The following is a 25599-nucleotide window of genomic DNA, read 5'->3' as shown; positions in this document are numbered from 1 at the left end:
GTCAATTTGCAAAAATAGAGTTGTAATTAAAAATTAGTTAGTAGTGGGCCAGGGATTTAGCTCAGTGGTTCTGCCACCTGCCTCACAAGCACAAGGTCCTGAGTTTGGTCCCTGGTACCAAAAAAAAAAAAAAAAAATTACATAGTAGTATCCAACCCTAAATTGTGAAATATTGGGAAATCCAAAACTCCATGAAAAAAATCCAAAGTACTCTTTCATATATGATAAATGATTTTTAGTACTGGTTCACAGTGGATTGTTTGTATATATTTCTTCCCATGAATATCTCTTTTTCAATAATCTGTAGCACTTGAAGTAAAATAAAGTTCTGTTCTGAAGACCAGATTAAAAATGAAGAGAAAGAAAATTTCCCATTTCTCCATTTCTCTTTCTCCCTCCTTGAATTATGATTCTATGAAATTGCATAATAGAACCTCGTGTCTTACTTCACCTGAAATCTTCTAATTCTGCCACATTTTCTGACTCAAATATTTTCTGGATTACTAGAAGGTATTAAATATTTTAACCTAACACATTCCTGACAGAACAAATAAGAACTTGAGAAATAAGAGTCAAATTCTGAACTTCTAGACTTTTCTTATTAATTTAAGGTTAAAAAATAAAGTAAGTATTTGGTAATGAGCTAATGCTGTTTGGTGGTTGTTACTGCCTTCCTGTAGAGAAGAAAGTTAAGATTTTTCTTGGCCAAATCCACTGAATAAATTCAATGTAAGAGCTACATATTACTAAACATCAATTTTCCAACTTACTTCTGAGAGAGACCATTTACGTCTGTGGTCTAGAATATGTATGAGTAGAACCCATAGTTCTTTCATGCATGAACAAGAACAATGATCACTCATTAATGCTTCAGAAGGCCTAATCTGTAGAAAAGAACCAAAACAAGTTATTTACAAGCAACCTGCAAAATTTTACATACCACATATCTCATTGTTTTAAAAGGATTATCTTAAAAATGTATCCTAATTTATATAACTTTACGAAAATGCCATTTCATTAACTTTAAAAGTCAATTTCCTTTTTAAAACAAAAATTACAGGATAAACTTGATTTCTGACTTAAAAATAAGCAAAGAAACAACAACTTCTGCTTTACACATTATGTCCGATGTTCAACACATTTTTCTTGTAAAGGGCCAAATACTAAATACTTAAGATGGTAATACAACAGCAGCCATAGACAACAGGTGAAAGAAATAGACAGGGCTGTGTTCCAGTAAAAATTTTATTTATAATAGGAGGTAAGCTAGATTGAACCTCAGGGACAGTTTGCTTATCTAAATATAACTCATTTAGTGGCCTCCCACCCCAAGCACAAAAGCTTCTAGTGAAAAGATTATGAAATAAATTGTGATTCTCTGTAAAAAACAGAACAGTTTTACAAAATATAATAGATTCATAAATGTTAAGCAGTTCTCAAATTTACCATTTCTGTAACAAAATATCCTAACCAGTTATAAATAGACAATGTATACTATATTTGCAAGAACAGATGACTACCAGTATTCAATATTTCACCTATGTTACGTATACATTTCTAACATAAAACATAGTAAAAAAAAAAAAGAAAAAAAACTGTTAAGATAGTACCAGAAATACTACTCAGAGCAATTAGGCAACAGAAAGAAATAAAAGGCACATAAATCTGAAAGGAAGAAGTTAAATTATTCCTATTTGCAGATGATGTACTTATATAAAAAAAAAATCTTAAAAAATTGTCCAGAACACATTAGAATAACAAATGCAGTAAAATTAAGGATACAAATCAACATTAAAAAATCCAATTTCAATATACTTACAGCAATTTATCCTAGAAAATCAATAAAATGATTCCATTCATAATAGCTACCAAAAAAAAAATACATAGGAATAAACTTAATCAAGGAAGTGAGAACTTGCATGCTGAAAACTATAAAGTATTGATGAAAGAAACTGAAGAAGACACCAATAAATGCAAACATATCCTATGTTCATGGGCTGGAAGAAATAATATTGTTAAAATGTCCATTTGTCCAAGGTATCCAGCAAATTTAATGTAATAATCCCTATCAAAATAAGATTTTTCATAAAAATAGGAAAAAAAAGGGGCTGGGGATTTAGCTCAGTGGTTTCGCCACCTGCTGCACAAGCACAAGGACCCGAGTTCGATCCCCAGTGCCAAAAAAAAAAAAGGAAAAAAAATACAATTTGAAAATTTGCACAGAACCACAAATAGCCCTGAACAGCAAAGCATTCTAGAGTAAACAACAAAAACTAATAATATTAAGACTAGCTGACTTCAAAATACACTACAAAACTGTAGTAATCAAACAGTATGTATTGACACAGAAAGCAGAACTGAACAGAATCCTAAAAATTAGTCCACACATTTACATCAATTTATTTTGGAAAAAGATATAAGAACACACCACAAGGGAAAGGATAATCTCTTCAATAAGAGATTGGAAAAATCTGTTGGAAAAACTGTATATGCACATGCCGAAGAATGACTTCTGATGGTTAGCTCACACCATATACAATAATCAACTCAAAATGGATTAAAGACTTAGACATGAAGCTATAAAATTATTATTAAGAAAATATATGAGAAAAAGCTCTGTGACACTGGTGTGAGTAATGATTTCTAAGATATGATGTCAAAACTACAGACAACAAAAGTGAAAATAGACAAATGGGATTATGTTAAACTAAAATGGCAACAATCTGCTCAGAAAAGAAAACAAAGTGAAGACAAAACCTGTGGAACAGCAGAAAATATTTGCAAATTTTTATGTGATATGGTGTTAATATCCAACTATATAAAAAACACAAACTACTCACTCAATAGCAAGAAAATAGATTAAAAAACTGGGCAAAGGACCTTAAGAGATATTTCTAGAAAGACAAAAATGGCCAAGAAATATATGAAAAAATGCTCAACATCTCGGGCTGGGGATTTAGCTCAGTGGTTCCGCTGCCTGCCTCGCAAGCGCAAAGATCTGAGTTTGATCCCCTGTACCAAAAAACAAACAAACAAAAAAATGCTCAACATCACTAGTCACCACAGAAATGTGAAATAAACATGGATGAGATCTCATGTCACATCTGTGGGAATGTAAATAGTAGAGCCATAGTAGAATACAGTATAGATGTTTCTCAAAAATAAAAAACAGAACTACGGTATGATCCAGCAATCCCACTTCTGAGTATCTATCTAAGAGAAATGAAATCAGCACTTCAAAGAAATATCTATACTTCTATGTTCATTGCAGGCATAGACAAGAAAAATTCAATCTATCTATACATTAGTAGATGAATGAATAAAGAAAATGTGGGATATATACACAAAGAAGGGGCCAGGGATGTAGCTTAGTGACACTGCGTCTGCCTGGCAATTGCAAGGTCCTGAGTTTGACTCCTGATTCCAGAAAAAAAAAAAGAAAGCCTTATAAATTCAGTCTTTTTAAAAATAGGAAATGGTCTTTAAAAAATAGGTGCTATTTGCACCTTCATGGATGGAGGCTAGAGAACATAATGTGAAGTGAAAGAAGCCATGCACAGAAAGGTAAATACCACATAATCTCACTGACATGTGGAATCTAAAAAGCCTGAAATTATAGAAACAGTGAAGAGAATAGTTGTTATCAGGGGCTAGAGAAGTAAACAGGGGATATTATTCAAAGGTACTGAATTTCCATTAGGTAAGAGAAATAAGTTCAAGAAATCTATGGTACAAAAAAATGACTTCAATGAACAACGATATACTGTATTCATGTTCTACCAGAAAAAACGATTCAAAAACATGTCTAGCCAGTCTACAATGTATACATGTTTAAAACATCATGCTGTACATGATAAATACATATACCTCAACCAACTACAATAAAATAAATAAGCTGTATTAAAATAACATTACTGTATCATACCTGGTTAATTCAGTAATTATTATAAACACTACAAGTAGAATTTATGCTTGTAAACTGAAATAAGTAATAATAATCTACAAATTTTCACTTCTTGAAAAGGAACATATATATCATGGCGCACTTTTAACATGTTCTCACTGGCTTGAACCACTGGTGGTACATGCATGACTGTCCCAGTGAGTGGCATGAACAGTCTCATCCAATGGTACAAGCAGCCTGATGGGTCACTCATGTATGCACAGCCCTCTCATGAACATGTTAAAACACTGTCTCCTAGTTCCTTCAATTAAATGACAATGACAATACAACATATTGGAATCTATGGGACCCAATGAAAGCAGTCTTATGAGGGAAATTCATAGCAGTGAATAAGCATATTAGGAAAACAGAACAAGCCCAATTAAACAACCTGATGCTGAACCTCAAGCTTCTAGAAAAAGAAGAGCAGGACAACCCCAAAGCTCATACAAGGGAGGAATTTATAAAGATCAGAGGAGAAATCAATGCAATGGAGACTAAGAGAATGATACAAAAAATCAATGAAGCCAAGAGTTGGTTCTTCAAAAGAATCAACAAAACTGACAAACCTTTAGCCAACCTTGTCAGAAAAAGGAAAGAAAAGGCCCAAATCCATGCAATTAGGAATGAAAAGGGTGAAATCACAACAGACCCAGCAGAAATCCAGAGGATCATCAATACCTACTTCCAGAACCTTTATGCCAATAAGATGGATAACACAGAAGAAATAGACAGATTCCTAGATACATATGAATTACCAAAGTTGAATGAAGAAGACCTAAAAATTCTGAGCAACCCAATATTAACCAATGAAATTGAAACTGTAATTAAAAACTTATCAACTAAGAAAAGCCCAGGCCCTGATGGCTTCACTGCTGAATTCTACAAGACATTTAGAGAGGAACTGCTGCCACTACTGTTTAAACTCTTCAATGAAATTGAAAGGGAAGCAATACTCTCAAATTCATTCCTAGACGCAAGCATCACCTTGATCCCCAAAGCAGAGAAAGACCCAACTGAAAAAGAGAACTATAGGCCAATCTCACTAATGAACATACATGCAAAAATCCTTAATAAGATACTGGCAAACAGAATGCAGAAGATCATCAAGAAGATCATACACCCTGATCAAGTGGGATTCATCCCAGGGATGCAGGGATGGTTCAATATAGGAAAATCAATTAATGTAATACACTATATCAATAGAGCCAAGGACAAAAACCATATGATTATCTCCATAGACACAGAAAAAGCATTTGACAAAATTCAACATGCATTTATGATAAAAACCCTACAAAAAATTGGAATAGATGGTCTCTACCTCAAACTGATAGAAGCCATCTATGAAAAACCAACAGCCAATATCATACTAAATGGTCAAAAACTGAAATCCTTCACACTAAAATCAGGAACAAGACAAGGATGTCCACTATCACCACTCTTGTTCACTATAGTTCTGGAAACATTAGCCGTGGCAATTAGACAAGAGAAAGAAATAAAAGGAATAAAGATAGGTAATGAAGAAGTCAAATTGTCATTATTTGCAGATGACATGATACTCTATATAGAAGACCCCAAGAACTCCACCAAAAGTCTTCTAGACTTCATAACCAAATTCAGTCAAGTAGCTGGTTACAAGGTCAACACACAAAAATCAATAGCTTTCCTCTACATCAATGACAGACTCACTGAGAGAGAAATAGGGCAAATAATTCCTTTCACAATAGCATCCAAAAAACTGAAATACCTAGGAATCATCCTAACAAAAGAAATCAAAGACCTCTTCTCTGAAAACTATGGCACTCTGAAAAGAGAGATTGAAGATGATATCAGAAAATGGACAGACATCCCCTGCTCCTGGGTAGGAAGGATTAATATAGTGAAAATGGTCATACTTCCAAAACTGCTATATAGATTTAATGCAATTCCAATTGGGATCCCAGCAGCATACTTCATAGACCTCGAGGAAACAATCCAAAAATTCATTTGGAGCAAGAAGAGACCCAGAATAGCAAAAGCAATTCTAGGTAACAGAGACATGGCAGGGGGTATCACAATCCCCAACCTGCAACTATACTACAAAGCTACTGTGATAAAAACAGCATGGTACTGGCAAAGAAACAGACCTGAGGACCAGTGGAACAGATTAGAAAATGCAGAAACAACGCGAAACACACTCAGCCATCTCATCTTCAACAAAGGAGCCAAACATTCTCACTGGAGGAAAGATAGCCTCTTTAATAAATGGTGCTGGAAAAATTGGGCTTCAACTTGCCAAAGATTAAAACTAGACCTATATCTCTCACCATGCACTAAACTAAAATCAAAATAGATTAAAGATCTAAATATTAAAATAGAAACTCTGAACCAGTTGGAACAGAGGTTAGGTAGAACCCTTGAAGACATCGGTGCACGAAAAGATTTTATGAACAAAACCTCAGTTGCTCGTGAACTAGCACAATCAACAAATGGGATCTCTTCTTATTAAAAAGCTTCTGCACAGCAAGAGAAACCACCAGCAGTGTGAAGAGACAACCCACAATGTGGGAAAAAATCTTCACCTGCTCTTTCTCAGACAAAGGTCTACTATCTCGAATCTAGAAAGAACTTAAAAAGATCTGACCTCCCAAATTTAAAGACCCAATCCAAAAATGGACATCTGAAATGAACAGATATTTCTCAGACAAAGAAGTAGAAATAGGAAATAAATACATGAAAAAATGTTCAACATCACTGGTCATTCAAGAGATGCAAATGAAAACAATGCTGAGATTCCACTTCACTCCAGAAAGAATGGCTGCCATCATGAAATCAACCAATAACCAATGCTGGCGGGGCTGTGGGGAAAGAGGAACCCTGCTCCACTGCTGGTGGGAGTGTAGACTGGTGCAACCACTGTGGAAATCAGTATGGAGATACCTCAAAGAACTAGGACTGGAAGTCCCATTTGACCCCACTATTCCACTGCTGGGGATCTTCCCCAAAGAATTAAAAGAATCATACCACAGTCATATATGTGCACCCATGTTCATAGCAGCACAGTTTGTAATAGCTAAAACTTGGAAACAGCCCAAATGCCCATCAACTGGAGACTGGATCAAGAAAATGCGGTTTTTTAATAAAATGGAGTACTACGCAGCCATAAAAAATGAGAAATTAGAGACATTTATAGCTAAGTGGATGCACATTGAGGCAATACTCTTAAGTGAAATAAATAGGACACACATGTATAAATACCGAATAGTTTCTCTGGTGTGAGAAACTGAAAAGTGTAAATAAGGACTAAATGTATAATAGGTAATGTGAAATAGGAAGAAAAGCGGCAAAGGGGAAGGAAGTGGGAGGGCTAGGGGAAAGGATAGAAGGGAATGGGATTAATATGAGAAAATGGAAAAACAGGAACAAAATCTTTGTAAATAGGGAGGACTGGAAGGGTTGAAAGGAGCGCTGGGCAAGGGTGAAAAATAAGAACCAAGAGAGATTATGTAAAGGTGCAAATTTCCAATGATGAATGTCATTATATTGTATACCTAAAATGTACCAATGATTAGAATGAATAATTGATAATGTAAAATAGGAAGAAAAGGTCCAAAAGGGTAGGGGTAGTGGGAGGGGCAGGGTAAAGGAAAGAAGAGAAAGGAAAAAATGATGAGAAATGGAAAAAATGGAAATAAAGTCTTTGTAAATAGGGAAGGGTGGAGGGCATAAAGGGAGGGCTAGGAATGGGGAAAAAATAAGAACCAAGATGCATTATATAAAGGTACAATTCCCAGTGAGAAATGTAATTGTGTTGTATACCTACAATGTACCAATAAAAGAATTTAATACAAAAAAAATAAATAAATAAATTTTAAAAAAAACCCTGTCTCCATAAATACTTATAATAAATGCAGTTAGGTAAAAAACACAGAAGTTATCCATGAGTCTAGACCTTAAATGATAATAGAAATCTTTCCTTAAATTTCCCAAGTAACTAAAGATTTTATTTTGTTATTACATTAATAGCTATCTAATAGATTAAAGGGCTAGCCTCTCCTAATTGAGTAAAAACGTTGTTTTCATTCACTTATTCTTGATAGGACAGGAAGAGTAACTTTACTTTAAAAAGAAAAACACTTCAAAAATGTGCTTTCTCATCCTCTTCTCCTCCAACTCCTCTTTCTCTTCCTTTTCACTGGTACTTCTTCCAGTGAATATTAATGATAACACTCCTCTCTTACACATCATTTATTCAAGAAAGGTGAATTTAACACCTACTAAATGCCAGGAAGTGGGGAGAAAAGAAAAAAGAAACCAAACTGCTCCCCCCAAAAAACCAGCTAGGTAAGGAGTGAGCCACCCATACCCACAGAAAACTTCAGATCTATGAAACAGAATGGGGGCAGCAGAAACAACCCAAGTATACTAAGCCATCTGATCTTTGACAAAGGGGCCAAAGACATATGCTGGAGAAAAAATAGCCTCTTTAACAAATCGGGCTGGAAAAACTGGTTATCCACATGCAGAGGATTGAATCTAGACCCGTATCTCTCACCACGCACTAAAATAAAATTAAAATGGATCAAAGACCTAGATAATAAAAGAGAATCTGCTGGAAGTTAAAATAGGTAAAACTCTTAAAGACACAGGCATAGGCAAAGACCTTCTGAGCAGAATCCCAATTTCACAAGAAAGAACACAAGGAATCAACAAATAGGATTATATTAAATCAAAAAGCTTCTTCACAGCAAATCAAACTGCCAAAAGACTGAAGAGACAATTTACAAAATGGGAAAATAACATTGCCAGTTACTTCTCAGACATAAAACTAATAACTAAAATATATAAATTTGAGTCTCAGGCTGGGGATTTAATTCAGTGGCACCACGCCTGCCTTGCAAGTGCAAGGTCCTGAGTTTGATCCCCAATATTGGAAAAAAAAAAACCATATAAAATATATAAAGAAAAAAAAAAGAGCCCATCAAAAAATGGGCAAATAAAATGGAGACACTTCTTGGGAGAAGTACAAATGGCCAATAAAAACATAAAAAAATGTTCAGCATTTCTTGCTATTAGGGAAACGCAAATGAAACCTAAATTGACATCCCATCATACTCCAGGAAGAATGGCTATCATCAAGAAATCAAATAACAAATGCTGGCAAAGCTGTGGGGAAAAAGGGAACCTTTCTACATTGTTGGTGAATATGTAAACTAGTACAACCACTATGGATATCAAGATGAAGATTCCTCAAAAACCTAAAACTAAAAATTCCATTTGACTCAAGTATTCCCCTTCTAGATATCTTCCCAAAGAGTTAAAGATATCATATTGCAATAATATACACATATCATGACTATAGCAGCACAATTTATAATAACTAAATCTTGGAAGTGGCCTAAATGTTCACCAACAAATGCTTGGAAAAAGAAAGTATGGGGCCAGGGATTTAGCTCAGTGGTTCCACCGCCTGCCTCACAAGCGCAAGGTCCTGAGTTTGATCCCCAGTACCAAAAAAAAAGTATGGTATTTATATACAATGAAGTACTACTGTTTCATAAAGAAGGATAAACTTAAGTCATCTGTAGCTTGAGACAATAATGTTAAGTAAAATAAATCAGACATACAAGCCTAAATATGGCATAGTTTCTCTTATGAGAAACCCAAAATATAAAAAAAGAGCCAAATAATAAATAGATAAAAGGAAAAACGGAGACAGGTCTTTTGCAAAAGGGAAAGGGACCAAGAGATACAGGGAGGAGAGAGGGAAAAGGATGAAAAAGGAATTAAGATGTTATGTATATGCACTAGCTTCTCACAGGAGTGTAATCATTCTACACTGTAAGTACGTACTAATAAAAAAAAGAATTGGAAAAAAGAAAAAACTCAAAAATGCTAAAATATTATCTAATTTAAAAACAGGCAATAGTCCTATTTTTCAAAAAAAGATATACAAATGGTCAAATGAAATAAAAAATGATCAATAATACAAATCATCAGGGAAATGCAAATCAAAACCATAATGAGATATCACCTATCACCTCACTCCTGTTGTAATGACCATTACCAAAAAAAATAAAGAGGGTTGGGGATGTAGCTTAGTGATAGAGTACTGCCAAGCTTGGGTAAGGCCCTGAGTTTGATTCTCAGCGCACACACAGACAAGTGCGCACACACAAAAGATAAAGATAACAGGTGCTGACAAAGATGTGGAGAAAAGAGAATACTTATATACTGTTAGTAGGAATGAAAAATATTACAGCTATTATTGAAAACAGTGCGGGAATTCCTCAAAAAATTAAACTGCTATATGACCTAGCAATCCCACTACTGGATATATAAACAAAGGAAATAAAATCAGTATGTTGAAGAGATAACTGCACTCTCACTTTCACTGTGGATTATTCACAATAGCCAAAAAATGGAAACAACCTAAGTATCCATCAACTGATGAATGGTACAATACATGTACACAATATCATTCAGCCTTGAAAGAGAATGAAATCTTGTCATTAGTGACGATATGGATGGAACTAGAGATCATTATGTTAAGTGAATGAAGCCAAGCACAGGAGACAAGTACTGCATGATCTATTTGACATCTAAATACAGTGATCTCATAGAACTTGAGAGAAGAATGGTAGTTTCTAGAAGCTAGGGAGAGGAGATGAAGAGAGAGATGGGGAAAGGTTGATCAATGGATACAAGAAGATACGAGTAAGAAGTTGTGGTGTGGTATTACACAAATGGGTACCTATATATAACAATAATACACACTACACTTTAAAAACCAAGCCTAGGAAAAACATTTGAAAGTTTTCACCATATACAAATGATGTTTGAGGATTAGACACGCTTAGCTTCATTAAGACATTGTGTGCATGTATTGAAACATCACCTTTTACACCATAAACATGTACAATTTTTGCTTCTATGTACCATTTTAAAAAAATTTTAAAATACTAATTCTACCTTATTATAAATGTTTAAATCAAAATTCTATTTGTTCCTAGACAATAGCAACTAAATATAAAGTTAAAATATTAACAAGTAAACCATCTTAAATTCTTAAGGATTAAATCATATAAAATAAGAACTGACGATTGTCACTAAGTATCAAAAGTATAAGTAATTTTAAAAGCATTACCTTGTCATACCTGTAGAGTGACAGGCCTATTAAATCATATAAAAGATTTTCACAATGTTCTTCAAATAGGCTGACATTAGTTAAATTGTCACCTGCCAGATTGATAAACTGATGACCATATACAGCTTGTTCTGAAAATGTAATGAAAAAAATTCTACTTAAAAGTACATGACATTTTACTAATTCAGAAGGGGAAAAATGAATGTTGACCTTTAATTGTGATAAAAGTGAAATATACAGTTAAAAATTTTTTTTTTACAAATAAGAGTTGAATTTGACAGCAATCACTTTATATGAGCTCTGAAACATTATCTGAAAACATTTCCAATCCTTTAAAGTACAATTAAATAAACTTACCCTTAAGTTCTTTTTAACTTTCTGATAAGTATCTTTGAAAAGCACTAATGCTTTATCACTTCAAAGTAAGAAACACTAGAAAATCTTCACCTACAAGTCTAACAAAACCTCTAAAATATTATTCTTATTGATAAAGTAATCACATGTAATTGTTTGTGGCTTAAAATAGAGTAAACAAAGATTATAAGCAAAAATGGCAGCTGTATCACAGTTAAGTCTTCTCTTAAGTATTGTTCTTAGGAAATACTGTGCCAAAAATAGTCACAATGAGAGGAAATTGTAAATGTATGTATACCTTTGTATACATAGAAGAGGTGTGTATGTATATAAGTTTACACACACATATACATATGAATGCACTTTTAAAATTCACTAAGAAACTGAAAAACAGGTATTTAGATAATACATGTCTTTACAACCCAAACAGTTTGGCACAGGAACCTAAAGATGCTAAACAGCAAGATAAAGAAATACAAAGGCAACATATGAAATAAAGGATTGCTATACAGAGCATAAACTCCTACTAAGAAAAAAAAATTTGCAAAAGATAATGAAGAGATTAAGATAATTATAGATAATAAAATTATGTAAAGATGTTCAAATTCATTGGCAACCAAAAATCACAAACTAAAAGTTGTCAAAAATAAAAACAGTAATGTTCATTGTTCGCAAAAATACGAAGTAAAGGCACATTCACAGTTAATAGAAATAAAGCTACAATATGCCACTGCTAAGAATCTATCTTACAGAATCAAATGTATACAGAGAAAAGATGTGTGTCCATACATACCTGGATGTTCAGTGAAACATTATTTGTAATATAAAAAAAGAGAAATCTTCAAATAATAGACATGGCTAAATAAACTTTACCAAATCATAAAATACAGCTCTTAAAAGAACAGAGCTATATATACTAACATGAACAGATCTCTAAAAAAGTGAAAGACCACAGTAAATGGTACAGCAGTTGTAGTTAGAAAGAAAAACAGTCTAGCTAAGCTTCTATACCTATGTCCTAGTAGATGGTAGGACCAAGCTATTTCTGAAAAAACTTACTTTTCACTTCAGTATTTAACTTTTTAAAAAAAAATCAGAAAAGTACTTATGATTTTGTAATTTTAAAAAACAATTTTAAAGTTTAGATTTTTTAAAAAAGACATAATGAAAAAATCCATAAACTTACTCAATTTTTGTCCCAACACATGAAGAATTTCTAGTACCAGCCAATGGATATCTAAATAGAGATGTAGTAAATGCCATGATGGTGGGAAAAGCTGTGAATGACATTTTCATTCATGATTGAGAATTCAGACTTTACTAGGTATTTTTTAGCATATTACAAAATTCTTCCATAAACACAAGGAAAAAGAACCATTTAACCTACATTTTTTAGCATATCATGAAACTCTTCCATAAACCTGAAGATAAAGAACCATTTAACCTAAAACCTTACACAAAAGTACAGGGAAAACTTTTGCTTATTCATTAGAGGATTTTTTTCACTGAAGATACCTGAATTGAACGCAGGGTATAATGTCATCTGTTGGTTTAAGATAGATGCACTTGTCTATATAGTTAAGGTCCCTTCCAACTTCTGATTCTATTAAAGTTGCAAGGCAGTAAAAAAAAACTTTCTTAAACACTTATTTTCATGATTGTTTTAGAATTCAGCTACAGATATTTTTTTAATGTCACAAGTTCCCAGGAACTACTACAAAATATTTTTAAAACAGAACAGACTATCATGTAGACATGCTTTAAGAAATACAAGTTGAAAGAGGTGAAATTTATCTCTTAATTCATGCATTGGGATTCAAATCTAATTTTATCTGACTTGAAAAGCCGAAATTTTTAACTATTTTGTTATACTAGGTTATCAATAACCTTCCTCTAGTCAACACTGAATATCACCATAAAAATAAATACAACGGCATAACATGTTCCATTAAACACCAAGGAAAATGACAGAGAGGGGACTTGCCTTAGTACAAACAAAATAAAATGCTAGACCAACAAAACAGTAATGGTAAAGGAATAGATAATAAATACAAAGATAGGGAAAAATGGGATTTAAAAATGTGGAACCTCAAATCACTGAAGTGTAGGTCATTCACTAAAAGTTATTAATTTATCCATTCTCAAGAACCTAAAAGATTTTCTACCTCATTAAGAAGAGAAAAATTAAAGAGATAAATGTAAAAATAAAGGTATTTTTAACAGCATAGAAGACACAACATTAAAAAAATCAACAAATACAACTAAACTTAAAACTTAAATCATTTACGTTGGAAGTCAGCTTCATTGAACAGAAAACTGGAAGAAAATATTTGTAATACATAATATCCAACAAACAATATCTATAGTAAAAAATTTCTGAAAAAATAGAGGTTCAACTGAAAATACCCACTAAATATAATAATATACTCTTAAAACATGTTTTGTATTTTTTAAAGTTTTGTTTCAGAAAATAACAGCATTTTCATGTATGATTTTTTTTGCTTATTTGCTGAAGATTGTAAGTTCCCCTGCTTCAAAAATCCAGTTTTCTGAGCTTCAAACAACTATCTTTTCAAGTCTGCCTAATTAAAAACACTATGAAAGGCAAAACCACATAAGAACCCCTGTATACAAATATATATTTCTGCTAGTTAAATTAATTTTTACTGTTACGCTTCTGACAGGTATCAAAAATATAACGACCAGTCCAATATATAGAAACTAAAAAGAAGAAAAAATATCCTTCCTCATACAATTTACTCCTAAGTCTTTGTTAAATGACATAATTAAAAGCAACTATTTACTTGCTTTCTATGAATTACACATAAAACCTATGGGATTTGTTTTCTTATATGAAATAACTTTTTGTTGTTTTGGTTAACTTTCACAGAAATATATAAATTATTATATCTTACAAGTTGGTAAACACATGTCCCTAAAAACTTAATGCTATTTAACTGGTTAAAGTCAAATGTAACAGAAAGGATTGAGCATTCAGGGAATCTGAGTTTGAATTATCTTAATTTATTATTCACATGTTCCCATTTTCATATGAAGGACTTGTTATTTGTCTATAAGCTTGGCCACACTAACAATTTCCAAAAAGGTCTCAGAAATAAGAATATAAATCATGATGCAATTTTAAAAGTATTTTTATAGGATGATCTTCTTGAATCTTACTATAATATATAAATGGTGACTTGTCCAAACCTTTACAATAAGGAAGATGATACAAGTTCTAAAAGATAAAAGTCATTTTATTCACTTTGAAGCTCTTAAACATTTACACTGTGATAAACACAAAGTGAATAGCTATTGTTTCAGATATATTGTTTTAACCCCTGTAGGCATATTACTTCAATTCTTCCAATAACTCTAAGAAGTTATACAAAGTGTACAGATGGGGAGATTGAGGCAAGAGACATTACTTGTTCAGAAACAGATAATTAATAAAGATGGAGCCAGAATCTCAACTCAGGTAGTGTCTGATACTACAGTACCACACTTGAATAATTTTTCTTATTCTTGAACAAATACTCTTTGTGAGGGAAAAAAAACCTGATCATTTAAAAATTAAATGAACAGTCAGACCTTATTCTGATTTTGATTTACAAATGCTCCTGGATTAATACTGGAAAGTTCAGATAGATGTCCAATATACAAAAGTAATCCATGAAGTTCATCAACCAGCACTGAGGGAAGCTGAGCCTCCAAAGCCTCATAGGGATGGACAGGAATGTGACTCTCAGCATCCTGTATTTTCAGGCATCTAAAAAAGTGATTAGATACAATCAAGCACAGTCTGGATAGGCATACCCATAAAAATTCATGCAACAATCAAAACATTCCTGTTATCTTACCTGAAGATGAAAACCTTAATATAATGGAGAAATATTATACACTGTTGTCTAATATTGTTTGCTTTGCAGTGTAGGGTTGATATTTTCCCTGAAACCAAAAGACAATGTTAATCATAGCTTAAATAATTATCAGTAGATAGTAAACAAAAATGTTGTAGGCTGTATCAGCAGTAATTATCTTATAATTTTTCCATTGATTCTAATCAATTTTCCATTGATTCCACCACTCCTCCAAACTGATACTTAGAATAGTCACCAATGCTGTTACCCAATCTAGTGGGTAGTACCTATCCTCAAGTAACTTGCCTTGAAAGTAGCACTGGCTATAACTGGCTCCACTGAAGCTACCACATACTGTCCATCTTTTTTATTTCTCATGTATTTGGTATCCTACCTCCTCTTTATTGGCTCTTCTTCCTCAGTTTCTTTAAATTTGTATTTGCTTATTTTTGATGCTGATGAATCCAGAGCCTTGCACATATAGGCAAGCAAACTATTTTACTAACATGAGGTCTCCTCAGGATTCAGTGCAGTTTCCTCTTTTATGTACCTCTCTTCCTACATGTATGATATCTCATCAGTTACTTTACTAATAAATATCAACTCCAAATGGTTTATCTATATCCCATACCTTTGCCTTGTACTTATGACCTTACACGTCAAAATGCCTACTACTATTATTGAGGCAGTTTTATCTGAATGTTCACCCTTTGACTTCTTCAAAAACCAGTTCATGCTATCTACATTCTCTCCACTTCATTAAATGATATCATAAGTGGTCTATAATGTTCTTGATTTTTCTATTTCCTTTAACTTCATATCTAACCCATCAGTGTTGTATTAAATTTATAAGCAAATGTATTTTGAAAATATGTATTTTCCCTGTTAATTCACTTATAGGACACCTAAGAAGGCTTGTCACATACTCCTTTGCCTCTCTATAAAGTACAGAATCTGTTTAAAATGTATACCAGCTCCTGTTGCTCCCAAGTCAAATGCCAAAAAGGCTAGTGAATATATTTCAAATAAAATTCAAACTCCTAATTATTCATAAAGCTCCAAATAATCTTGGATTATTTCTTGGTTTTCTCCCAATCTTATCCCATGCTGCCTTTCCCTTACTTACTTTAATGTTTACATCATTAAGAATTATTTACTATGTGTAAAATGCTTATACCCATTACAAGTTCCAATCACTAAACAAAAGCAGAGAAAACTTGAGATTTATAAGCAACAAATTTTCATCCATATTAAACATACAATAAAATTTATTTCTAAGTATGAATTTAAATGAAAACCATAGCTACTACTCTGGTATAACCAATAGCAGAAGTATAAAGTTACTGTGCAAATACCTACATAGTAAAATGCACTAATGCAGCATGAGGCCCTAACCAAATGTAGCTGCGTGATCTTGAACTCTCCAGCCTCTAGAACAATGACCTAAATAAACCAGTTTTCTTTATAAATTATGTAATGTCAAGTACTCTGTTACAACAGCAGATAAAGGACTAAGATAATCCCTCACTTTCAAGATTCTCAGTCTGAAAGAAGTATTCTCTAGCTACTGCTGTGCACTTCCATATCCAGGCAAGATGGAATAAAAGGATCAGATTTATCATTTTGTACCTTAAACTGGAAAACCAGAAAAACAACATAAATTGAGTTTTGAGGATCTGGACACAAGGCAAAATAAATCTGCTGTCCCAGAGAGGTAATCCTAATGGGTCTATCAGCTTCCTATCTAAAAATAATATCCAGGCTGTGACAGGAGACAGAGACCAGAGAGTTCAATTCATTGATCTGAGGAAGACATGAGATCTCAGTTCTGGGAAATCTAAACTTACAATGCAAAAGTATAACAGGAGAAAAAAACTACATATACAAAAGCATTCTGGAAATACACAGAATGCCTTCCTTGAGTCTTTGTCTGAGTACTGACGTGTTCAAAGATGAGAAAAAAATTACCTAAAACTCAGAAGAACATCAGAAAAAAATTCCCTATAAAGCTCATACAAGTCAAGGAAGAGTTCAAGTTCCTACCAGCAAGAATGAAAAAAAATTTTGTAATACACTAAGTACCACTAAGAATCCTGAGGGGACATACCAGGCTAATTAAATAGGATAGGTGGTTTTTAAGAAGCCCTATCAAAAGTATAAACCAAGACCCCAAAAGAGCCAGTGACAGCTGTGGTGGAACACGCGTGTAATCTCAGTACTCTGGGAGGCTGAGAGAGAAGGACTGCAAGTTCATGACTAACCTGGGCAATTCAGCAAGATCCAGTCTCGAAACATAAAAATGGCTGGGGTTGTAGCTCAGTGTGGAGGTGTGGCAACATAAAGTTCGTAACATACACCATCCAATAAAACATTACTAGTCAAAGAAAAAGCAAGGTAAATCACAGAGCTAGAGAAAAACAATGAATACAAATAGACCTAAAAGTGACAGTGATGAAAGAATCAGCAGTTAAGCTATAAACAGCAAATAGACAAATACTACATATATTTTAAATAAAAACCAATACAAGGACAGAAATGAAAAATATAAAAAGAAACTCAAATAGAATGTCTAGAGACCACACACATACAAATACAGTATCTGAGAAAAAGTAACACCAAAAACTAAATTCAAGGACAGATATCTACAGAATATACACCTTATTGATGTTCTGCCATTACTAGAAAGCAACCTGGGAACATATGGAAGAACAGAACTATATGCACTTTCCATAAGTGAACCTATACAAAGGCTTTTTCAGAAGGGTAGAGGGCAATGGCTAGCTACATAAATGTATTAACAAAGTTGTGACATAACAGTATGGCAGGAACAAGGTGGTCTCTGGATCATCCTGATATACTTAACCTGTCCAACAAAACTGTCACTAAAAGTGTTTGTAAGCAACAAAAATAACCAAGATGTTAGGATAACAAATCACAATGTTAACAAATAGAGTCATCTATGATTATCTGTGCAAGACTGCTCCTAGGATCCTCTGTGGCTATCAAAATACGTGGATACTTAACTCCCTTATATAAAATACTGTAGTAGTATGTCCTCCATACCTGCAGATGAGGAATCTGAAGATAAAAAGGGCCAACCATAATGGTTTTGGTTAGTCAATGTGTTTCATAATAATGCTATATACTAAATGCCTTACATAAGCCTAATTTATTTAAGTCATTCTAGATAGTAAAGGGATTGTTCTTCCACTATAACCGCAACCTTTCTGTTTTTACACACAGGTGTGTGCCATGCATGTGTATGTGTGTGTGTATGGTACTGGGGTTTGAACCCAGGGCCATTGCACTAAACTACATTCTCAGCCCTTTAATTTTCAGATAGGGTCTTGCTAAATCACTAAGTTGTCCAAGCTGAGCTTGAATTTGTGATCCTTCTGCCTCAGCCTCAAAAAAGGCTGCAATTAACAGGCATGTGCCTCCATGCCCAGCATGCACTGTAAGCTTTTAGAGTTCTCAGGGGTTTCAAAATAAACTCAGATTCTGTGGCATGGTTTACAAAGCCAACTGTGATTTCATCCCTTCTAAATTCATTACTGTCATATACACATTATTCATTCCATGCTCCTTAAACATTTTTTAGACACCTCAATGTCTTTATATATATATATATATATATATATATATATATATATTTATTTATGCCTGACCTCTTGCTGTCCCATAAGTTCCTCCAAATCTTTTGCCTAGCCAATTCCTTCCCATCCCTGAAGAACGAGATGCAGCACTATTTAGTGACAGGCACATACCATAGACAAAACCCTCGACTTCCATGAAGATTTGTATGGGTCTCTATCACTACAATCTGTCATTTACCATACTGTCCTGTGCTTGACTGTTTGTCCAACACAGCTCAAAACTCTAAAAGTATATTTTTCCTCACTGTTTCATTAGCACCTTGCATATTTCTGGTGTGAAACAGGGACTTACTAGATGACGAAACAATAATAACATAACATTTACTGATCACAGACTGTGAAAACAAGACAAAACCAAAACTGACCTGAAACTTACAGCTAATAGCTAAGCCTCAATGTTGTAATTTTCATAAAATATAAATGAGATAGGTGCTTTGTAATTACAGTGAAACAAGACAAAAAATTATGCAATCATGTCTGAACACAAAAACAAGGCATTTTACATCACACTCGCACAAAACTTAAAAAAGAAAAAAATCCTTCTAGCTATGAAGACTGTTTTTTTACTAAACAGAGACTTCCCCAACCCCCTTTATTAGTTCTGCCTCCTAGATAAAAACCTAATTGCCTAAAAATCATCAAATTGCCTGTTTCTGAACAGCATCCAATTCAGAATAAAGCCTTGTGTCCCTTAAGCCTTAACCAGCCAACACAAACCCAAATACTACCACAAATTCTCTTCTACTCCCTCTTACTGAGTAATTCCAACTAGTCCTTATAATATGAATTTTCCCCTTGCTTTGATAAGTTAATAAATCTGTTTGACCAAAAGTGTGTTCCAGGTGATCTTTGGGCAATACTAATGACATACACTGAACTAATCAATATGCTTAGTCCTCACAAAACTTCACTGAGGTAGGAAAGACTGCTTGGTGTGAGATCTCCAATCGTGGAGTCCATGCTACTGCCCTAAATTCTATACTGCATTCAAATTTATAAAAAGCAGCAGCTAGTGTGCAGTAAGACACGATGCCTTTCAATTTCTTTCACTACCTTAACTATACCAATTGCCCTAACATCAGTAATCCATTAAATGCCAAAAGAAACAAATGAAAAAGCAGAAAGCATAAAAGATCAAGAAAGCAGCATGGGATCTGTGACTTTTAATTTACATACTTCATCCCACTGCCCAGTTCCAAAACAAGTATTAATGCACTTCTGAGAAGTTTAGCTTTCTTAAGTCAGTTTTTATCTTTAGGACTTACATATGTGTAAAAATATTATAAATCTCAGCTATAACAAAATTTCAGGGCCGGGGATTTAGCTCAGTGGTTCCGCCCCCTGCCTCGCAAGCGTAAGGACCCGAGTTCAATCTCTGGTACCAAAAAAAAAAAAAAAAAATTTCAATGTCATACTTTTCCTGACCACTAACTACACTGAATAGTGAACTTGTTTTGTTTGATATAGGGTCTTGCTTTTTTACCAAAGTTAGCCTTGAACTCTTGGGCTTATGTGATCTTCTTGTCTTAGCCTCCCAAGGAATGGAGGCTAGAGGGAAGGATCTTTCTAACCCAACACTTCCTTCTTATTATTATGCTATCCCAATTACACCATCACAGGCCATCTGCAATTCACTGTAATGGAGTGGCATTTCTTTTTGCTATTAAACATACTTTAAACTTACCAAAATCACAGTTAACCTGTAGTAAGGTTTCCAAATTGTGTATCTGTTGCCTAATTTAAAAAATGTAAGGTGAGAGTTAATTTTAGCAATTTTAAAGCATTTTAACAATTATATGGACATTTCCAAGTTAACTATACTCCAGTCTATGAAATACTGTTTATGTTTTTAGGAAGTTTAAGATATATAAAACATTCTAGGTTAACAGTTACATAAAGAAATATTTTATTGTATTAGTTATACAGTGCTTTAGAAAAAGAACAGAATTACGTAGACTACACTTAATCATGAAAATAATCTCTTCTTCCCATTCTTTCAAACTGCCTTCAAATTCTTAAAGATCGGCCCATATTTATGACTTGTGTCCTAGACAGGTTCATTAAGTAGAGATCTCTCCATTTTCATTTAAATGTACCCATAAATACATTTTTAATGTGTTTTTGGGTAATCTTCCTTAAACAACTGACTTTGACTCAAAATCATATAAAATTTGAAATACAGACCATGTCTTAAATGATAATGAAGAACAAATTTAATATTGTTAACGGTACTAATGACATGATATTTTTTAAAACCATATTTTAAAGATATACATTCTGAAGTATTCAAAGGTAAGATGACATGATGGTTGGTATTTGTTTATAAAATACTAAATGCAAAAGAACAGGGATAAAATAGATGAAAAAGTGTTTATCCTTTAACCTTGATGATTACTGTAATCAGAGTTTCTGGAGCTTAATAGTACTATTATTTCTACTTTGTGGATGTTTGAAAATTTTTATTAAAGTATTTTCTAAAATGTTGCCCACAAACATTTAATTGTATTTTTACCCCACAGGCTGAAAGATATATTTGGGAAGTCCGACTTTTTTTTTAAGATCAGTGAAAGACTATGACTATTAAGCAAAGAAAGTATTTTAAATTTCTTCCAAAATTACAGGTGAAAATTTTAAGTATCTATCTTCAATACATGATATCAAACATAAATGATAAAGACTCTGAAAATGAATAAAAAGTAACTTATTAGAATCATTACTCCATCAGTCATTACTGCTTGTTTGTTGTTACTGGACATATAATCAAATGAACAAACAAAATTCTACTGGTCATTTTCTACTCAGTTAACAGAAAGCACTCAGCATTGTGACTTCCAAAACTGAACATCTATATTTACAGGGAGTTAAAAAAAATATACACACATACCTGAATAAATGAAAAAGCTCTCTAGATGAATTTACTAATGCTGTCTCAGTAACCCATTCAATGCCAAATATTTCTACTGTATCCTCTTCAAAATTAGTTGGTAAAGGATCAAGATTCAAAAGTAATCTGAAATGAAAATGCTGATTTAATCTCATAAAATGTACACTAAGTATCATGAAACAGCATATCTTTTTCTCCAGTATTTGAATCTATATTATACGACATGTATAGTAAATCAGAAAATGCCTTGGTAATTTATTTAGGATTACTATAGCCAGATTATATTACGATTTCATTTCTAAAAAAAAGTAAAGCTAAAGAGCAATGTAACTTAGGAGGAAACTCCAAAAAGATGCTAGGGAACTTACTTTTGCTTGTCTTCACTAGTGGGCTTCAGCTCTAGTACTTCACTTTGATGGGACAGCTAGTATCTCCTAACAGCTGAAAATCATTCTGGGTTATGCTTAATGACTTGCTTACATAATCAAGTTGGGTAATCTCTATTAAGTTGTCTAACAAAGTACAACTAGAAAATCAACAAAAATGATTTCATTCCTGACTGTCATTGCCTCAGTAGGTATTACCAAAATATTTTAAGAACTACAATGTGTGTACCTGACTGATGCAAAAATAGGTCTATGATTTCTACATGTATACACAGAATTAAAAAGAATGGGTAATAAAAAAATTTAAGTATGACTTACTGAAAAGCTCTAAATTATTATAATAGTCTTTAAAAGTAAATACTGTTTTAAGAGGCCCACTTAGTTCCGATTTCTCTTTGGTAAATTAGTGTCCAACTCCCAACCCTAAAGGTGCGATAGCAATAAGATTAAGAGAACATCAGTTACCAAGGAAGTTCTCATTAATACTCTAAATATTTGTAGGTATACTCCAACTAGGAAATTAATATTAACTTTTATTTTTATGATATACTATGCCGATTTACAAAACATGGCTTGGTGAACACCAAAGTTTAATAAACAGAAACGATAAATTACTAAGAAACTGATGAATAATCAGATGAGGGAAAAACTATCCATTTTTAAAAACCTACCGCTTAAGAGCTCCACTAGCAAGGTAGGACTCTCCAGAAAAAGTTTTGCCTCCTCTGTTGTCAAAAGCACAAGAAAAACAAGGGGGATTGCACCACTCTGTCTTCAATTCCAGCTCTAAACTGTCGGTCAGGAACGTCGATCCAACAGAACAGTCGTTGTTCATTATTTACTTCATGTCCTAAAATGTTTGTGGCTCATTAGGGTTATCATTAAGGCTCCAAACAGAAATTGCACAGGGATTCCTGGAAGTGGACTAGGGCAAAAGAACTCACAAAGTTCCCAAACGTCCCTCTGGCACAAATGAAAAACAGAGTGAGAGTGAGAGAGCAGGGCAATCTTCAATCTCCTCTTTCCAGGGTCTTACCCCGCCCCCACCTCACACCAAGGTTGTCAGAAATTCGACAGGATGCGCCCCCTACTGGCTGTGGCAGAGATTTAAACCTGCTCTCCAGGTCGACTCTGCAGCCTGGGTAAGGGTGCAGGGGAAAGAAATTTTGGCGGGACTGACCTAGCTTCAACTCCTTAGCCCGCTGGGAACTGCGGCCTCCCCTACGTCTGTAAACCGCTCAGAAAGGTGGCGAAAGCTCTCTGGCAGGCTCGGTGACAATCAAGAGAGCCGCCGGACGCCAAATCCCAGTCCCAGCGTCAAGGACGAGACGACCCGCAGCACTCGGGCGGAGGGTGAAGGGTGCCTCATGGGCCCTGGGACGCCCGCGATGCGCTTCTTACCCACTCACACTTCCAGTCCCGAGATATGCCTCCTCAGATCACTAGCACTGCCCGCGAGTTCGCGGGACCTAAGCCGGAAACAGGCGAAATTCCCGCCACGGCTCGCCCGCGCGCTGGAAGGAGGGGCCACGACGCAGCCCGCCCCCGACTGCCCGAGGTCTCGCGCGGTCTTCGCCGAAACGACTGGAGCTTCTCGAGTTCTCGCGAGAGTCTGCAGGCCGGGGTGAGAGGCGCGCGCGCACACACACACACACACACACGCACGCACGCACGCACACGCACACGCACACCCCTTTTCTCTTTTGTGACCTTTAATTGGTTCTTCGGCTGGAAGGTGGAGCATGATTAAAAAAGGAAACTAGTAAGTGAAGCAGCGAGGAGAAAGGCTAAGAGTCTCCCAGGTTACCACCTGCCCGGCTTGAGGTGCGCGAAGCTGTCTTCTCAGTCACAACTTCAGGTGCCCCACACCGTCTTTCTGCTCTACGACCAAAAAGTCTTTTGTTTGGGAATGGACCGTGCCTTTTGCTCATGCACAGACTGTGGGTCTGACGACTGCAAGAGAGATTAATCGTGTTTGGAAACTGTGTCTTGGAACTAGTGTGTCAGGTGGCCCTTTCTTTAGGTCTAAAAGCTGTTGTCCCCTTTCTTTGCACACGTCTGGGCAAGGTTAGCACTTTTTTTTTTTTAACGGTAGCAAAGTTTTATTAAAGGTGGCAAAAGAAACAGGCTCTGCAGAGCGAGTTTGGGCCAAGCAAAAGTAGGAAAAGAAGTACGCCCTACAGGGCCGGGCACCATGCAAGAGAACACAGTGACAAGGTTAGCACTTTTGTGAAAGTATAGTTCATTTGTAGCGGTTCGCTCATCTTTTTGAAGTATACTTTAAAATTGACTTCAGAAGGCTTTTCAGTGTAACTCAGATAACATATTGCAGTATTATTACCAACTTGAGATTTAAGAAAAACAAAATTTCTAATTCAAATACCTTTTATAATCTGAGTAGTTGGCATTGCCCCATTCCGCCACAAGTTGTCTTGTGTTCAATTCCTGCAGAAGGAACCTATCATAACTGTTTGATTTAAACTCTGTTTAAATCAAATACAACACATTTCTGCTAAATGGGATGAAGTGAGAAAAAACACAATATGATCTCTCTACCACAGTTTAAGGATTCTGCAGTGGGTGTTAGATTTGTTCTGCTCAGCTGTACTACAGGACTCCAGTGATCCTTCTTTCTCAGCCTGGGGAGTAGCTGGAACTATAGGCAATCACCACCACATGTAGTAGCTAACAATTTTAGAGAATTCAATACTTTTCTCTTTAATTAATGAAACAAGTAGACTGGAAATCTGATATAAAAGACCTAACTAGCACTACCATCCAATTGGACCTAATTGAGATTCATGTGACTCAGTCCAACACGATAGCAGAATACATACATTTGGCAAGTACACATGGAACGTTCATGAAGATGAACCATATTCCGAGCCATAAACTTCACCACTTTTGAAAAGATTAAGGGCTGGGGTTATAGTTCAATGATTGTGTACTTGCATAGCATGTGGAAGCCATGAGTTCAACCTACAACATCACAAAAAAATACATTGAAATTACATAAAATACGTAAAGTGTATTGTCTGACCACAGGTATTTAAAACTCCTTACACTGGAAAATGAGGAAAAGTTCAATTCAATAATTTGAACATCTGTTTTAAGAAACTAGAAAAAAAAATCCAGTAAATTAAAACTAAAGCCAACAGAATAATAAATGTAAGTAAATGAAATGAAAGAGAAAATAAATGAAACAAAGTTATTTTTAAAAATCAACATATTAATTGATAAACCCTCTAGGAAGACTGATAAAATCACCAATATTAATAATTAAACAAGTATCACTTCAGATTTTACAGACATTAAAAAGGTGAGGATATTAAAACACTATTAACATTTTTGTTGTTTTTTTTGGTACCAATGAACAAAGTTAAAATAGAC

The 25599-nt window shown here is 34.4% G+C and overlaps 1 protein-coding gene across 5 annotated transcripts in view; it reads right to left on the bottom strand.

Moving 5' to 3' along the window:
• Positions 1-23769, bottom strand: part of Mms22l (MMS22 like, DNA repair protein) — a 135655-nt gene extending 111886 nt beyond the window's left edge. For 2 of the 5 annotated variants that reach the window (XM_004862496.3, XM_021242701.2), the window contains exons 1-9: positions 23611-23769; positions 22881-23059; positions 21824-21949; positions 20624-20673; positions 15284-15371; positions 15015-15192; positions 12610-12700; positions 11070-11200; positions 771-884 (exon numbers count right to left, since the gene is read on the bottom strand). In XM_004862496.3, coding sequence (XP_004862553.2) covers positions 771-884; positions 11070-11200; positions 12610-12700; positions 15015-15192; positions 15284-15371; positions 20624-20673; positions 21824-21949; positions 22881-23044 — 942 coding nt within the window. In that variant the 5' untranslated portion in view covers positions 23045-23059; positions 23611-23769. Of the gene's footprint in view, positions 1-770; positions 885-11069; positions 11201-12609; positions 12701-15014; positions 15193-15283; positions 15372-20623; positions 20674-21823; positions 21950-22191; positions 22211-22880; positions 23315-23389; positions 23591-23610 lie in introns of those variants that run through there. The other 3 variants (XM_087187958.1, XM_087187957.1, XM_087187959.1) reach the window with 3 other exon arrangements.
• Between the last annotated feature and the right edge of the window lie 1830 nt (positions 23770-25599).

Source organism: Heterocephalus glaber, unplaced genomic scaffold (assembly GCF_053883595.1).
Source record: "Heterocephalus glaber isolate CG9 unplaced genomic scaffold, H.glaber_assembly_v1.0 deba00001523, whole genome shotgun sequence".
Classification (NCBI taxonomy): Eukaryota; Metazoa; Chordata; class Mammalia; order Rodentia; family Bathyergidae; genus Heterocephalus; species Heterocephalus glaber.
The sequence above is the reverse complement of the archived record's forward strand: the minus strand, read 5'-3'. Positions and strand labels throughout refer to the sequence as shown.